Genomic DNA, 15,697 nt, shown 5'->3' with positions numbered 1-15,697 from the left:
ACTAGACAAAGTATCAACATAAATACAAACTTGGATGAGGCATGGAACAAAAATACCAACTTGACCAGGCATGGAACGTGGTGCTGAATGACATCGCACAGTTTGACATGAAGGACAAGATGAACAAGCACAGGACAAAGGGAAACACAGACTATATGTACACATACATTTTGAAAGGTGATGGGAAACAGGTGGACACAATCAGGGCAGGGAAGACAATCACACTGGCAGGAAACACACCGGGGGAAGGGGAAGTTACTTGAAATGAGAGGAGTTGAATTTCAAAATAAAACAGGAAGCCACAAGAGAACACAGACACAAGAGAAACAAAAACACAACCAGATTACTTGGACATGACAATTGTCTTAACAATGGAAATTAATTGAATGTTTCTTAGTAATGTGACCTACTGGGAGCAAATATAGAGTGAAAAGGATTGATCCAAACACAGATCATTGTGGAACACAATGGCTAACTGTAGTGATCATAAAGGAATCATCATTAACAAGTATAAACTGAGATCAACCCCATAAATCTGACTTAAACCAGTTTTGTGCAGTTTCAACAATCAGCAGATTTGTATTACAAATTGCTAAGGAATTTTAGCTGATATCCTCTGTTTGAACTTTCTTGCTCCTCAGCTTCATAATTCATCAATAAGGTAAAAAGCCAGTCTAACCCCAGGGCCTTGACCTGGGTCAGTGAGTTAACCTGTGGTGCCTTTCATGCTCCTTTCGTGTCATAAATTTGAAGTCAGAACACTTAATGACAACGAAACTGACAATCACAGCACCAGCATCTTTATGCATAAATGTGTTTAGACTACGTGTACTGTAAGTCACATACAGTATGTGCAGAATGTTCCAATTCGGTAATACTGGGTCATGTCCGACATTTTAAGTATGATTGTTTACAAAGGTCGAACATAGTTGTTCTGGGGGAGCTGACTCAACCTCATCTCACAGCAAACCTTGTACATCTGTGGTGAACATGTCCAATAAAGTGGTCCAGGGTAAGCCATCTCTGATTCTCCAGCTTCTTTCTTGTGTCTGACCAGTTCCTTCATCACACAAAATTCCTCATCCAATATGTAACTGAAAAAAATCAGTGTCAAATGTCTTTGGTTGGTTGTCATTTGACATGACTTAGATTTTGTTGATTTACATATAGTCATTACATAATGTGGCCTCGAGAGAACAATTAGGTTAATGTTCTAAAAACAAATCGTCACCAATATAGCAATATCCATCTTGGAGTCTTAAATATCAGTATAGGATTAGTTCCACATTTTGCGCAGCCTGTCTGTACATCATGCTCCAAGTAAATGTTTTTGGATTGTTGTCATGGTAACAGGATAAGAAACTACCTCTTTTCCATCACCAACTAGCCAGGAGACAAGACAGAGGAGGAAGGCAGTGAGGAAAAAAAACGGCAGTGATTCCAGAGGACCGTGTGGGAGGCTGCTGTTGGCTGTATGTATGTCACGGCATCACATGTGAGTCACAGATGGCGATGGCATCCTCATCTTCACGCCATCTATCTGTCTGGAGTATTTACATCACACCACACTGATGGAATTGAAGTCAACGAGGATTCCCACTCATAAAAGAGGCAGTTGGTTTTCCTCAGCAGCTGACAAATGAGACATGGAGGATTTTCCACACACACACAAACTCAAGTCTCGTGGCTTACCCTACAAACTCCGCCCCCCTCGCCTCTGGTTCGTTAGCTTCTATTTACCTCTGTGTTAATCCTCTCCCCTTCCACATTCTCCCTCCTCCCCCCACACTCGCTCTCTTGCACGCTCTCTCTTTTGCTCCTCTCCTGTCTTCCGTCAAAGCCAGCAGGCTGCTATTTGATCTAGGCCGCTTATTACATGATCTCCTGGAAAATAACGCTCTCTGCTACTCCATGGCTTTTTGGCTTATTCGAGCATCGCGGTGCCGAAATATAAAATGATGCCATCTTCAGGACGCTGAATCTTTGTCATCTGACCTTTCCTTCCCTTTCCCCTTCTGTCATCTTGACCGGTCTTCCCATTTGTTTTCCTATCCTCCCCTTTTACTCCCTGTTGAGACCCCCTCACCCCACATCTCCTGAATATTGCTGCTGCCCACTCGACAATGTTACCATGCATTAATTGGCTGCAGCCTTTCCTTGTCTTGATCTTTTCCACCTTGCTTCCACAAGGCCACAACTGTCCATCCAGCTGTTTGTGTCCAGACCACCACACTGTGGACTGCACGGGCCAAGGTCTAACCGAAGTACCAGACTCAATTCCTTTGGACGTACGTCGTCTCTTGCTTTCCAACAACTGGATTCCCTGGATCCCCTCTGACTTCTTGGTCCTGTACAGCGATCTGGTCTACCTTGACCTGAGGAATAATTCCCTCTCCCAGCTGGAGCAAGGAACCCTGAGCACTTCGTCCAGATTGGTCTTCTTAGACCTGGGGAGCAACAACCTGACAGATATCCCTTCTGGGACCTTCGGAGAGTCCAGGAGTCTGATCAAACTGCGTCTGGGGAACAACCCCTACTTAAGCATGGTGGGACAGGATGCTTTTACTGGGCTGACCTCATTGAGGGAGCTGGAACTGGAGAGGAATGGCCTGACAGAGTTAGACGTAAGGGTCCTGGAGCCGCTGCCCTCCCTCCGGATGCTGCGTCTGGAGGGCAACCCCTGGCTCTGCACCTGTCACTTTGCTAAACTGTTTGTATGGCTAACAGAGAACCGCCACAAGCTCCCAACGGGTAAGACATAAGCTGCTTAAAGTACATCCAGCAGTCTTTGTCCCACAGCAGGGCAGCAAAATCCAGACAGAATTTTTTTCTGTCATAGACATACTTAATACGGAAACAACTGTCAGTTTAATGTCCCTCAAATAAATGCCAAAATTGTACTCAAATTATTATTTTTTCCCCATCAATGAAAAAAACCAAACCTTAAATAGCATGGCAGTCTCAATCTCAACTGGCCAGCTAAGGTCAGCCTCATTACTAAACAGTACAGTGCTGTTACAAAATGTTACTTTTGACGTTACAAATGTACCGTTGAACAAACATTCTACAAAAATGCACCAGTAAGTACAGAACTGTTCTTGTTCCATATTTAGTGTTCCTAACTCAAGGGTGAGTGTGATCCAGCGTGTGTGAATGATATCCAGTCTTGATGATCTCAGACTCATGAGCGCCATGTACCCCAATCACTCCAAACATGAAAAATCGGAATGATTACGTCACCTCTTTCTGAGTGGAACTCCAACAGCAAATGAAAAAAAAGCAGTCCTGCTTTTACTGGAGCAGCTGATGGTGTCCCCAAGCCACAAAGACACCTTTAAGCTTAACATTGGCCAGTATATGGAAATACAGATATTAAAGACTCACTTCCAGTTTTGACTGAAGATTCTGTGGTTAACATATCTTCCTGAACATATCTATATCTGAAATGATTTGGTCTTCTGATTTAGTTTTCTCTCACTGCAAAGCATTACTTATAGCTACTTGCTACATCACGTCAGCATCCGTCTTGCTCACATCTACTACCTCACAAAACTGTGAGAGAGATGACATGGAGCAGATTAATTGAATAAGTTGTTACAACACTGTTGTGTGCGATGTGCCATTTTTAAAAAAATGTTGTAGTGTGTACATTATTAAAAGATTAGAGTGGTGAACATTTTTGATGTTTAGTATGTAATGCAACTAATTTTCAAATTCACTCAGCATTTTAAAACTCCTGTGGTCTGAATTGTGCATCATGCTGTCTGTGGCACTAAGCATATAGACAATAGGCATAAGCACTAGGAGGTCTGACCACTAAGAACAGAAAAACTATCTGAAACATTCATGTCTTAAACACATTGCCCAGTACAGTTCAAGTCACCTTTATCCAGTTGTATACTCAGTAATCCACAAACTTTGATCTGACAAAAAAAAACAAAAAAAAACAGATAAGCATAACCCCAGAACTTTTACAGTCAGGTGCGACCATGAACAAATGCCATTGCATAGTTACACACGTTCATGTTTCGCCAAAATGGAGAGGCATTAAACTACACATGAATACTGGGGGCAGGAGGACATTGAGGGATCCAGGTGATCCTATCACTGTGGAGCCTTAACTTTTAACAGCTGGAGGCAAGGAACAAGAGAAGGACCTGCCAAACCCCAATAACTGCATTTTCCTACCTTTATATAATGCTGGCACTCTGCATGTGTTGAGGGGTTAGGAAGATATTCACATCAACTGAAAGTGCATATTATTAAAAACATCTCTGAGGACAAATTTTGATGGCACAAATTCACCCTTAGCAGTGAGAGTTGGATGGAGGAAATGGGGGTCTGCTGGTCTGGGTCTATGTTGATCAGTTTGTAGCTAGTTATGGCTGATATGACTTGAACCCAAATGCAGACACTGATCTATTGTGGAATTGTTGTGTTAGATAGTTGAGTTCCACTTGGGCGTAAAAGGGGAAATGATGAGGAGGACCCTATAGTAGGTGCACTGGTTGCTTGCAGAGGCTTGTCAGTCTTTGGAGGCATTAGGAAAACAACAATCTAACAAGGAATAGTTCAACCTCTATTCCTTGTTAGGTGGGGGATAAGTAACCGACTGTAGCAGTTAATTAATTAACTTTGAACTAAATCCACGCCCACAGCATCCACACAGACTAAACAATACAAACGCATTCATTTAGCGAAGGAGGAGACAAAAGCAAACCAGAGGACACCTGACATCATGGATTTGCCACAACAGAAAACAAACTTAATTATTTGAATATAAAAATGAGTTGGGTGGGTAGATCAAGGTACATTGTTTTGTGGAATCTTCTGAGGCATGTGTCACATATGCTGTTTTGGGTTTTTTTGCCACTTGCCATTTGTATCTGCACTATCATTCAGAAACAGTTTCACTGAATCCTATGAAACCTAACACACATTTTCAACATGGTCCAAGCAGCATCATCCCCATGTCACTTTGCTAACTTCCTGTGGCAGAAATATTGGATTTTGACATTTACACAATTTTGAATATCTTTTACATACTTTGATACATTTAATTAATATTTGAGTTATTGGATCATTGGACAAAATGTATGATCTGAAAAATTGCACTTCCTGTGGAAGCCATATTACCATACCAGTAATTTTTCAGAATCTTCTCGTTGTCATTTTCCTCTGCTTTTCCATTCTTTTCTGTTATTGTCTTAGTTTTATTCTTAATGCAGTTCTCTTACATGGGTTTATAGGGGCATTTCCTTATGTGTATTGCACTGCCCTGGTGTGAGGCGACATGCTAACCAGTTCACCACCATGCTACCCCACTTTAAGTTAGTATACAACTTATTTTTTGTGTATTTATCTGGAACCATGTAAAAAAAAAACACTGATAGCACAGAAATAAAATGTTGAGTACCAAATTATCATGGTTTCTAATTTCCATCTCCAATCCCTGGGCAGGTTGACACAAAAAAACAGCATGTACAGAATGCATTATGCAAATATATTTGCTTAACATTTACATTCACATTGCATTTCATACACAAATACTAAACCCTCCAATCCGTACCATGTGAAATCACACAGTTCATAAGCACATTCAGGTAGGAGAGAACAGAATTGGCATACAGCCCTTCTTTTATTTTGTTTTATTGCTTTGTGCGAGAACAAATTTCAGACAAAAATAAGAAAACAGATGTGTCTTGCCCACAGTTGACCTCCCCTTCCCAGAAAGTATTAAGAGATACTTCTTATTATCACAGCAACACAGAAATGGGGGAATAAGCAGTCTGGAAAGAACTGATGTACAGCATTTTTGATATCATTTTTTATCATTCAGAAAGCAGTAGATTTGACCAGAAATTAAGAATTTATTAATTTGTGTACTGTACTGTCTATGAGGTCTTAAAGCAGCCTGCTCTATTTAGCACGATTATAAATTATAATCATGCTATAATCAGAAGAATAGGGCTAATTAATGTCCTTTCTCAGTCAAGATGGTGAGAAAAGCAGTAGATCCACTGATGCTGCAGGTGCACCTGCAAAACTGGATCAACCGGAGCTTTTGGTTTTGTGTTCTTACCTACCTGAATATACTGATAAATGAAGTGATTTACATGTTTCCCTGCAATTTTTTCAAGCATTCTTTGTAACTGCAGTATTGCTATACCATATTATCGTTCAGCGGTCTAGCTTGCATAGTAATATCTTTAATATCTGCATGTTTGTATTATGAATTCAGATTAGGGTGTCCTATTTGTGTTCCTGTCTTTATTCGAGCTGTGTACATGCGTGCGTTCATGTGTGCATGCGTGTGTGTGTTTGTATGTGTGTGTGTGTGTGTGTGTGTGTGTGTGTGTGTGTGTGTGTGTGTGTGTGTGTATTTTGCTCTGTCTGTCTCCTGCATGCCTGTGTGAGCATGAGTCTGGCTGCCTGTTGTAAAGCCACGTGACTGGAATATCACCAAGCTATGAGGTCACTGAGTCCCTTTTCATGTGGAAAACCCCTTCTGGTCTCACAGTGATTCACACACACACACGCACACACACACTTGACAATGATGTCTAGTGACTCTCGGGTACAGCAGAACTACAAGCAGAATAAAACTGATGTGCCTCCCTATACTGTGGATAAAATGTTTTTGAGGTGTTATCAAGTGCGGGTGTTAAAGAAACACTCCACTGGTCAAGTAACAGTCAATAAGCATGACTTTCAGAAATGTAAGTGGATATACATCTAAAATAGAGATGCCTTTTTGGGTGAAGAGTCAGTGTCAGATGGTTTGCCTTAGAGTTGTATAATTACATAATAGTATCTCCTGTGGTTCCTAATACTGTATGTGGATGCATTTGGCCCTGTAGTATAAATCGTGCATGCATGGAGCTGTTGGCAACTTACCTCTATACACGCAGTAAACATTAAACCAGGTTATCAGTCATTTAGTGCCACCTTCTTTTTTAGTCTCACCAGTAACTAACTCCTGAGGTAAATGTCTGGTAAATGCCAAGAATAGGATTGAAAGGGTAAGTGAAGTAATGAAAAATGGTTAAAAAGGCAACATCAAGCATCATACTCATTACGTAAGCCTGAAGTTTTCACAGTTTAGGATTTTTGTGATGTTTTAGCGAGTCCAGATACACATGAAGACAACAGGGTTGTCCTTGACTAAGAACTGACACAGTCAAGTCTGATTGGTTAATTCTTCCCTGTCTTCGTCACCTGATCATTGGATCATGTTTTGTGTTTGTTTACATGTTTTATTTTGTGTTTTTTTTACTCATTGACCCATATTTGTCTCATTGGCTTTTTTTCAGGCACAAGAGCTGAAACAAAATTAATAAATAACAAAATATAAGATAAAACTAAAACTAGTTGATTTTAGCACAGATTTCTTTCCCAGATGGTCTTTGTGGCTGATGTTGGGACATGGGCACTGCTGTTTGTTTACATCCCTCGACAGAGAGACTGCCAGCTTTGGCAGCTAATTTCATAGCAGCATCTTTGGTTTTTGTGAAACTCTCCAGAAATCCTTGGTCATGTGCTCCATTCGCCCCCATGCTCCCGATGGAGGAAGACGAAGGAAAGGAATCTCCAGCGTCTTCTTCCTCCACCTCCTCCTTCACTCTCAGGTGCTCCATCCCTGCAGACTCTTGCTAGCTCACTGAGGCTAAAGCTAAACTACCCCTAGCCAGCATGCAGGTCACATTTCAATGAAGTCATTTCACTTTTGACACCAATGCAACTTTTCACAAACCAGACTGAAACATTATGGTGGATTCACTTGAGGTTTATTGAATGGACCAATAATGAGCAGTGGCGGCGCAGTCAGCGTGAAGTTCTGTAGTCAGGAGGACATCAGCTCAGCTTCAAGCAGAATATGCAACTCATGTCCCTGAGCCCTGGCCCCAGCCTTACCAGTTCCACACGCTCACCTGCATAACATGCATTCCTTTGTATATTCAAGGCCACAACAAAGCTGTGACATTAACACTTAACTCAGGTTCCTCAAAAGGAATCAGTCAAGTATTTCTGATTCGGATTTCAAATGGGTGAAAGACAGACTTACCTTCCATCAACAACTGTATTCGACATTAACTATTCACAAACTAAAAGAGTTGAGGATATTCTGTGCCACTTTGTCTGCCTGACACAGAAATGTAATAATTAGAGTGATTTTTTTTCTGTGCATCAGATATATTGTGTATTCAGTCAAACCCTAAGTGTGTTTTTGCAGCCCAAGAAAAACATGATAAACATCTCTTTTAACCATGTACCAACACCTCTCCTGACCTGGGTTGGAACTGTGTTCCTCTGGTTGATGCCAGTACAGGGAGCAGCTGCCCAAACCTTCTGGGGTCATCATGGGAAGCAATCTTTGTCTGGGTGTTTCCCTGCACGTCAGTCTCTACCAGATTAGAGAGCTTTTAAGGGTTTGTGGCGAAACCTAACTGCTGACCCCTGCCCTAAAAGGTTGTTTTGGGTTTGTTGTGCTTCAGTGGTGTTGGGTTCCTTGCTGTTCATTTATGGCTTTGCTCATATGTTCCGGTCTTGTTTGTGACAGCTGAAATATTATGGTCTTAATTTTAGTTTGTGGCAACTCAAGTTCAGTTTCCTAAAGGCTTCACGTGTAGTTTCTATACAACTAATAACTCCATGCATTTGTGTGTCTCTCCTGATAACAGGTTAGAGTGTGTTGTGATGGTGGACTTTAGTGATTTATGCAGGTCACGGAGCGCGAAGGAGGAGTGAGAGGATGAGAAAATAAAAATGCAGCTCATAGCGTAGGTTCAGGCAGAAACATAGCCATGGACATCATCCTTATCAGCTGAGAATCTGAGCATAGCTGATACCTCTTCTGTTAATGCCCTCTATTCACCTACACACACACACACACACACACACACACACACACACACACACACACACACACACACACACACACAGTAGCCTGCATACAGCTGTCCTTGATTTCTTAAGGAAATTTCTTGATAGACCTTGCAGGATTTTAAAAATCATGATCCGACAAGATCATGAAGTCTCTGGTTCTGTTTTTAGCTGGTTCAAATACTAGGATGTCACTATGATGAGTGATTATCCAAAAGCTATAAACTGTACTTTGAGTCTTCCAAGGTTTGATATTAGGTCAAATATTTTTTAATCTCTACATGCTGCCTCTTGGAGGTGTCATCAGGAGACATAGCATAAAACTTCATCGCTTTGCTGATGATATGTGACAATCAATACACTTTTTAGCTGTATTTTAGATATGAAGTGCTGGATAGCAGAGAACTATTTCCGGCTTAACCGGAGAATAAATACGGAAGTTTTAGTTATTGGGTCTGAAGCACCGAGAGAGAAACTAAACAAAATGACTAAACAAAAGTGCAATCACTGGCTCTGAAACCCTGTCAAAGAGTAAAAAATCCTGGTGTAACATTTGATGTTGACCTCAGTTTTGAGCCCCACATTAAGATATAACCAAGACAGCTCCTCACCATTGGAAGTACATTTCCACAGTTATGCCATTTCTCTCTCAAGCCATCGCAGAGACTGAATGCTCCTCGTAATTTTTGTCTTTCTGGCCTTTCCGAGAAAAGCGTCATGTAGTTACAATGAGCACAAAACTCAGTAGCTGGAGTATTGACAAGGACCAGACAATGAGAGCACAGGGCCATTTTCTTTTTTTATGGGAAGCACTTAGTGTTGCGTTTTATTTTTTTGAAAAGTGCAATACAAATAAAATATCATTGATTCAGTGATTAATTGATCACTGATTCTACAGGACTGCTCACACGAAATTGTCCAGTCATGATGCAGAACGCACATTTATCTGGTCGCGACTTCTGAATAAAAGCATCTTCCAATACATAAAAAAGAGCACTATCATCATCAGTTGTATCTCTGTGTTGCTCTTGTAAACAATACTTCCAGATGAATTCATGGCAGAGCTGAGGGTGAGCTGGAAATGATGGTTTACTTGCTCAGTTGGCTAGTGCTAGCTAGTGATATGCTAATGTACAGTAACAGAGAGAACAACAAGGTTGTGAATGTACAACTCTGCCAGAGTAGCCTGATAAATAGCAGCTCTGATTGTGGATGACAGCGGGACCTTCAGACCTAATGGAGTAGTGTCAGAGACAACAGTGTGTTCTCTAGGCGATCAGAAGTCGTGAAACAGTAAACACAAAATCAGTATCATTCAGTAAACAGCTGATCTTCCGATACCTGCCAGAAAAGAGCTATGTCATGACACCCTTTGATTAAAATCTTAAAAGAAGGAAATCATCTTTTTATTAAAAATCTAGAGATGAGCTCATATTTTGCAAAGATCAATATAGTTGCAGGAGTGACTGTACAAATCTATCTTAATAACAAGTTAAATCTTAACCATGTGTTGAAATAAAAGTCAAGTATAACTCTGTACAAGTTCTGGTTTCTGTTGCTGAAATTGTAAATTAAGCCTGCAGTCAAACAAGATGGCAGGATTTCATGGAGGAGAAATACCTTCAGACAGTAGGTGGCAGCACTTGAATGTCTGTGTTGATCGAGCCAGTGAGAAGATTCAGTGAGCTCATCTTGCAATGGGCTGAGGCAGATGGAGGGGAGTTCCCTCGGGGGAGTTTCTGCTCCTGGAGTAATTTGGGTTTTCTGTTAAAGACAATCTAACCGGAACCGAACAGTTCACAGAGTCTCACGGGTGACTGATGCGACGATAAGACCATAGAACAAGGAGAACGAGTCTAGAGTCAAATCAATAAAAGGGATAGAGATCAACTGACTTTTTGGTACCACAGGAAACAGTTAAAAGTTGTAATTGTATAAATATAATGCACTTCATGAACAGATCAAAGGAAGACTTGAAACACTTTTGAGTTTTGATTGAATTTGAAACATTTGATATTACATTGATTAAGAAATTTCATTAAACATCCCCTTTACTGTTTCAGGCATGATTCCCAAACTGAGTGCTGGTAGCAGGTCCACCTCCAGTGTGTTACAAGTGTAAAAGCTTTGGGGCTTCACACTCTGGCTGATCTGCTGATACTGTGCAAGCTCATTTGGCCCCTAAAGATACTGTGTGTGTGTGTGTGTGTGTGTGTGTGTGTGTGTGTGTGTGTGTGTGTGTGTGTGTGTGTGTGTGTGTGTGTGGGTGCGCGTGTTACAGTGTGTACAGTAGAATGTCCTGTGACTCAGTGAAATTTAAATCCTGACCCATGGGATTCCCAACCAAATGTCAGTCTGTAGTGTAGAGCTGACTGATGATATAAGCCTTCTCAGGCTAGGTCAGGCCTGTAAATGGAGCACAGGCCAGCAGGGGTGTGGGGAGGGGACAATCGAGTCTCTCAATAGTAAAAAGCAACTGGGCAGAGTGTCAGTGAGTCCCTTATAGGCTGTCTGGTTATTGAATGTGTCTCTTAGCACCCCCTGTGGATGAAGTTTCCTACAATTGTGTTTCCAAAGAATGAAAAAGTGAAGAAATGTTTTATGTATTTTTAAGTTTGAATGTTTTCATCTAATTACTTACCAGAACTTAACAATTGATGGATGGCTGACTGAAACTGATGAAAATCAAAATCAGATTACTATTCCTTAAATAATAGGTAAATCAGGATTTTGTGAGGAAATCATCTACACTGAATTTAATGACTATTGGAGAAAGGCTCTCAGATATCAGAAGTTCATTTTACTACTTTATGTTATCATGAAAAGGTGGGAAACTTTTTGAGTTTTGATTCAGGGAATTACAAAGCCAGCAGAGGGGTGGAAATAGTTCAAACTATATCAAGATCATGAAATAAAAGTTAGGAAGGAAATGTGCTTATTACAGTGCCTCTTGGTGGCTTATTTGTTTTATATTTTCATATATGTGTGTGTTTGAGTGAGCTTACGATGTTTAATGGTGTACAGCCTTTAACATGTGCAAATGTGAATGTAAAGTGAGTGCATCAAGGATGTCAATTTCGGGCTTCAGCGTAAAGAAATATTGGTCAAGAATCAAAAGTGGTAACGTATCAAACAATTTAACCCTAATTTTGAAAGTGACCAACAATTCCTAACTTTCTGGCGGTACAGTCTGTAAATGGTGCATGCCACAATTAGTGAGAATTAGAGTAACAGCCTGTGACTAATTTGTTTTGCTTTTATTTGATTTTTTTTTTAAAGTAGCAGGGAAACGAGGCAGTCAGAAATGTGTGCAATGGGTGGGTTAGAATCACAAAGTATTTATTCTTCATCTATGCTGCATGCCTCCTGAGATATGAGCAAAGCTGTTAACATGTCCGCTATACAGCCTACAGATGGAAATGGTGATTGTACTTAATAATCTGTCCTGGTTGATTTATAATTTATTGTCTCTCCTGGCAGGCATGGAGGGAATTGAGTGCTCCCTGCCCCTGGATGGGCGGCGTGTTCCCCTCAGTTTACTCTCTGAAGAGAGTTTCCGGGAGTGCCGCAGGAACCTCAGCCTCACTGACTACCTCATAGTCATCTTCTCTGGCATATCTGTCTCTGTGGCAGCCATCATGGCCAGCTTCTTCCTCGCTTCCACGGTCCATTGCTTCCAGCGCCTCAGTAAGGGCAACAAAGGAGATGAGGAGGAAGGAAATGACTGAAGTCCTTGCTTGGAAGTCCTGTTGCTATCTTAGAGAAAGCACAACCCAAATTGAGAGCAAGCGTGGTAGCGTAACAAGTGCCACGCAAAGAAAGCTCTTACCATGACAAAGCCAGTATCACTATTGAGTTAGCTGGAGAATTACATCCTGGCTTTTTGAAATATCAGATAGGCTTGAAACACTGGCAACAGATATGGCTTTCACTGAATGTAGCAATCCCTACTAATTTGTACTATGTACAGTGCCGACTGTAGAGACTCTGGTAAGTGATGGAGGAGTTCTGGCACTTATGCCACAAGGACAAACAGAAAAGCCAACCTGTAAGAAATCTAAGCATGCGTGAGGACTGCAGAGGAAATACAGTGTCCACCAATGATGCAAGTAGGAAGAAGTTACTATGGACCTTTGACCCACAAAAGGACTTATCCTGGGAGGTTTTTCTTTGTTGATGGTCACTATGTCTTAATACTCTGAGCTATAACAGAGTTACACAATCATTCCATGACTTGGTTGACAGACATGGCAGACTACATGTTGGAGCCCAATAAATCAAAAACATGATATAACCACCAATATCATTGTTCTTTTTTCATTCTCTATGTTTAAAGTTGTCCATTGGCCTGAGTTCCCATTATAGTGAAACAGCAATATAAAATTCCATATAGGTGCGTATTGTTTCAGCTAAATTTCGTATAGGTGCATCAATATGAACATGCTTTTATCCCAGAGGACAAGCTAAAACAAGTCAAAGAAGCTAACCTTTAATCAGAAGATAATTGTAGAAAATGGTCATGTTAATGGAGGAAATACTCTTACATTGTAAGAGTAATTGTAGTCACTGTGGGTACCCAGAGAACAGGCTTTATTGAACCCGGTGTTTGGGTTTTCAAAGATTCAGACCTCCCCCCATTGAGAGGGACCCTCACTTGAACAGCTGGGGGGAAGTGCCACGCTTCTCAGTTCAGTCAGGATTTTAAAAAGAGTTTTACAAAATGGTTTTATTCTAACATTTTCCAACACATGCTCTTTATTCATTTCACTTTATTCTTTATTCCAGGGCTGCAACAAATACTCCCATGTACAACACTGGAAACTTTACATGTAGTTATGTTGAACAGGTGGGGAAATCCTACAAGTTATTTTCAGTCAACTCTAGTTATGTAATGCAGTGCCTCATTTGGAGTCTGTTGAAGTGTTGACTGACATGCAAATTTGGGATTTTATCTCTAAATTTGACAATGTCCTCTGATAGCAGAGTTTTGATGAGGTGCTTACTGTGATGCACTGACAGATCCAGCGAATTGTAGCAGAGGATTAGGACCTGCCGCACAACCTAGTTGTCATTGGAGAGACATTCCTAAATCATGGCTTTACCAGATTGTAACATTTGTTTAAGCTGGCTGAAGGGATTTGCGTATCCACACCAACGTCCTGCACGAAGTTAGGAAATTCCGACTTGTTTACAGTCAGCCTCTCAGTTAGGTTGTGGCTGGTATGGAGGCCAGGACCAGAGGACAGGCCAGCAAAGACTCAACTGATATAGTTGACTTACATTTTTCTTAATAGATTATATTTGACAATAAAGGCTCAAGCAACAAAGTGATTTGGGTTTAGAACAGCCGTTCTCAAGTGTGAGCCACACATCCTCTGAGGGCTCCAAGGCAAGAGTAAAGGGAATTTTAGGGTATGTGTTGGTTTTTCATACCTTCAGTGAGAGGGGAGAGAAGTGAAGTGTGCAGAAAAATGGGAGATATGACCAAGATTATTACTAGAATATTATACAAGTTTGGATTTTCATGGAATCACTTTGCCATACTTAAAAAAAAAAGAAATGACAAGGCAAATGATTGTGGGTGAATAAACAGGGTTTGACTCAAAAATGTATTTTTACATTCTACCATGTAAAACAGAGATATTATTTATCTTTGGATGGATTTTACTGCATGTGTTAGAGTCAGAGTGCCTGCATTTGAAAAATAGTAAAAATATAATAATATATAAATAAAGTGTAAAAAAATTAAAAACAAACCTTAAACTAATGCCTTAAAGACTCTAAGTCTACAAAAACTCTGTTTTGCATCATGTCAAGCATGCCCAGTTACCTCAGTACTATGAGAATGTATTTCTTTCTATTTGTTTCCATTCAGGCTTAAAATTTAGATTGTTAAGCCTCTGGGGGAAAAAAAATCATTCTGTCTGATGTAAGCGCAGGGAAAGGGCAGAGGGAGGAGGCAGGTCGCAAACTCGAATCACAAAAAAGTTGAGGTCCATGTTAGTTAAGTTTCCTAAAGTATGTTTTGGGTGAGTACTTTTGCTAATTAATCACATGTTGGAAAAAGAGCATTTATGTCAAAAGCCTTTTAGGTATGGCCCATCCAAGCTCACATGTTTTTTTGTTTTGTTTTACCTACACACTCTGGTTATTGCAGCAGCTCCCTAAAGAGCCTTAAGATGACAAACAGCTGTTATATGTTGGCTTCACAATGTCCAATCTACATTATCTCTGAATAAAATATTTCTTCCATCTGAGTTTGTGTTCTCGGTCAGGGCTACGGGACACAGAGGTCATCTACATCTATGTTTACGTAGTTTAACTATGAAGTTGTCATGTTTTAAGTCAACATAATGAATTAAAGTAAACTTTATGTTCAGTGTCTATACCACTTATCCATTCAGGGTCGCGGGAGGGGGTGGTGGGGTGGGGGTGGGGGGGGGGGCTGTAGCCTATCCTAGCTGACTTCAGGTGAGAGGCGTGGTACAACCTGAACAGATTGTCAGTTCGTCACAAGGCCAACACACATAGACAACCATTCACACTGACAGCCACACCTACAGTCAATTCAGAGTCGCAAATCAAGTTGTACATCTTTTGACTGTGGGAGGAAGCTGGAGTACCTGGAGAGAATCCACGAAGGCACAGGGGGAACATGTGAACTCCACACAGAAAAGCAGCGGGCCCGAACTCGGGATCGAACTTTCTTGCTGTGAGGCTACAGCGCTAACCACTGCACCACTGTGCCGCCCAATATTTCTATATCAATGAGCAAAATCCTGAGTGATGTACAGAGGATTTTTTTCCAACCAAT

General features: G+C 40.8%; 1 protein-coding gene across 2 annotated transcripts; it reads left to right on the top strand.

Annotated features, from left to right (window-relative positions):
- Window positions 1–1,830: 1,830 nt before the first annotated feature.
- lrrc38a (leucine rich repeat containing 38a) lies at window positions 1,831–14,727 on the top strand. 2 transcript variants are annotated; one of them, XM_086212662.1, is made up of 3 exons: window positions 1,831–2,751; window positions 7,524–7,628; window positions 12,364–14,727. In XM_086212662.1, the coding sequence occupies exons 1-3, from the start codon at window positions 2,124–2,126 to the stop codon at window positions 12,609–12,611; spliced, it is 981 nt and encodes a 326-aa protein (XP_086068788.1). In that variant the 5' UTR covers window positions 1,831–2,123; the 3' UTR covers window positions 12,612–14,727. The 2 variants fall into 2 exon arrangements, with proteins under 2 accessions (XP_086068788.1, XP_086068789.1); XM_086212663.1 differs by lacking the exon at window positions 7,524–7,628.
- The last annotated feature ends 970 nt before the right edge of the window (window positions 14,728–15,697 follow it).

This window comes from Aulostomus chinensis, chromosome 9, assembly GCF_037954235.1.
Source record: "Aulostomus chinensis isolate RoL2024-O1b breed Wild chromosome 9, RoL_Achi_v1.0, whole genome shotgun sequence".
NCBI lineage: Eukaryota > Metazoa > Chordata > Actinopteri > Syngnathiformes > Aulostomidae > Aulostomus > Aulostomus chinensis.
Note: the sequence above shows the minus strand (reverse complement) of the source record. Positions and strands in the feature narration are given on the sequence as shown.

Coding starts and splice junctions, on each gene's coding strand:
- lrrc38a (XM_086212662.1), top strand. CDS start 2,124: ATGTTACCATGCATTAATTGGCTGCAGCCTTTCCTTGTCTTGATCTTT. Junction 2,752..7,523: donor CCGCCACAAGCTCCCAACGG/GTAAGACATAAG, acceptor GAAACTCTCCAG/AAATCCTTGGTCATGTGCTC. Junction 7,629..12,363: donor ACCTCCTCCTTCACTCTCAG/GTGCTCCATCCC, acceptor CTCTCCTGGCAG/GCATGGAGGGAATTGAGTGC.